Source organism: Pyxicephalus adspersus, chromosome 4, assembly GCF_032062135.1.
Source record: "Pyxicephalus adspersus chromosome 4, UCB_Pads_2.0, whole genome shotgun sequence".
Classification (NCBI taxonomy): domain Eukaryota; kingdom Metazoa; phylum Chordata; class Amphibia; order Anura; family Pyxicephalidae; genus Pyxicephalus; species Pyxicephalus adspersus.
The window spans coordinates 154148728-154150571 of NC_092861.1; the positions used below are offsets into that span (position 1 = coordinate 154148728).

Consider the following 1844-nt stretch of genomic DNA (forward strand, 5'->3'; position numbering starts at 1 on the left):
ACAGTAGCAGCGCACACGCTGGCTATGGGGCAGACACAGACAGTAGCAGCGCACACGCTGGCTATGGGGCAGACACAGACAGTAGCAGCGCACACACTAGCTGTCCAGAGGAAATTATGCCAGCTGGAAAAAATGTTCCATTTCCTGACTGAGGGAAAAACAGCTTTTGTGAAGGACGTCTGGAAATAAATTGCAGCCGCACCCCAGCCAGACCCAGCACGTGGCTAAATATATCCCACAGACCCTCACACCTCCCTATATGGGTGGGGCGCCTCTTTAATAGCATTATGTATAGAGATAACAGGGGGCCACTGCGTGAGGGACAGATAGAGGGGACAGATAGAGGGGGCAGCTAGAGAGGGCAGTGGGGTATATAAGGGGTGGATGTGTGCTGCATTCCAGAAGAAAGTAATTTCCACAAATAGAAGCAGATGGGAGACTTCAATCAGAGGAAATAGCTGAACAGCGAGCAGAGCTGGAAGACGATAAGACAGAATGGAGTCACAATGCAGAAACGCCACGTACTCCACCCAGGGCCGAGGGGGCATCACCTACACTGCAACCCCTGGGGCAATTCACAGCTCCAGAACACAAGACATTCTGCCCCCCACATCGGCTGCATGTAAAGATTCTGTGACAAATTCACGGGAATTAATCAATGATTTACTAAAGTTCAGATGAGGAATAATTGGAACAGATTCAACGCTTTATATTCATGGAGTCACCCGGGCATGACGTGTGCAATCCCACAGGGGCCCCCTGGTTTCATTGCTGCCTGCCAATGGGGCCCCTCAGCTGTGCTGAGATCTGTGGGGAGGGTTCATCCCACTATATGTCATTAATCATGGAGGAGGAACGCACAGCCGGTAGACCGTGCCAGGCTCCTTGAGCTGCCCACAATGGACGTATACAATATAGAAGTACTCCGCACATTCCAACTGTGGGGGGGCACAGGACAACTGCCACATGAGGGACCCCAAACATTATTCCAAACACCAAATCATTCAAAGAGATCCCAGTGCGGCTCTGCAGCCTCTGGTTATATGGTAACCTCAGACACAATATAAAGCTTTGGTCCCCAGCACTGACCTTTTGGTCCAAACAGAAGTCCATAGCAGGGCACGTGGCAGTACGGCTGGCCGTCATGCTGGGGAGAGAGCAGAGTGCCGGGTTAAAGGTGGGAACTGCTATGGTGACCTACAATACAAAGCTGTGTAACCCCCAATCAACCCTCACCCCCCCCCTACCGGTGTGTGGGAAGATTTATATTTAACTACCCCCCCCCACATCACATTCTACCCACCATCCCTACCACATCACCTACCACACGTACTGCCCACCATCCATGTCACCTACCACACGTACTGCCCACCATCCATGTCACCCGCCACATCACCTGCAACCCCTACTAACCACCATCCATTCACATCACCTAGCACACCTTCACATCACCTAGCACCCGTACTGCCCACCTTTCCTCCCCCCCCCCAGTAACCTCATCATTCCTGGCTCCTCAGTCTCCATCTACATCTGCCCACTGATCACCTAACATTAAGCCCCTTCCCCCATCCCTGCACTTACCTCCGCATGTCCCCCGGCAGTCAGTGTCTTGTTGCAGCGTTGGCACCGGAGACACGGGCGGTGCCAGTTTCTGCCCAGTGACATCACCTTCTCCGCTGTAAAGTGAAGAGCTCGGTTAATATTTTGGCATCGTTGACCAGCACAAAAATTACTGAATATAAAGTGACGAGCACTCACCAAAGTAGACCGGCTTCCCACAGCCTGGGCATGAGGCCGTCTCTCCGGCAAAGGTCCGTGTGGGGGCCACAACTGTATAAGAGATA

At 52.5% G+C, this 1844-nt stretch overlaps 1 protein-coding gene across 1 annotated transcript in view; it reads right to left on the bottom strand.

Annotated features, from left to right (window-relative positions):
• The window catches only part of CRIP3 (cysteine rich protein 3), a gene marked incomplete in the record, with an annotated part of 10250 nt that overhangs the window by 1888 nt on the left and 6518 nt on the right, over positions 1 to 1844 (bottom strand). The window contains 3 exon segments of the mRNA XM_072410050.1: positions 1090 to 1147; positions 1582 to 1676; positions 1759 to 1830. Of these exon segments, the coding sequence (XP_072266151.1) occupies positions 1090 to 1147; positions 1582 to 1676; positions 1759 to 1830 (225 nt within the window).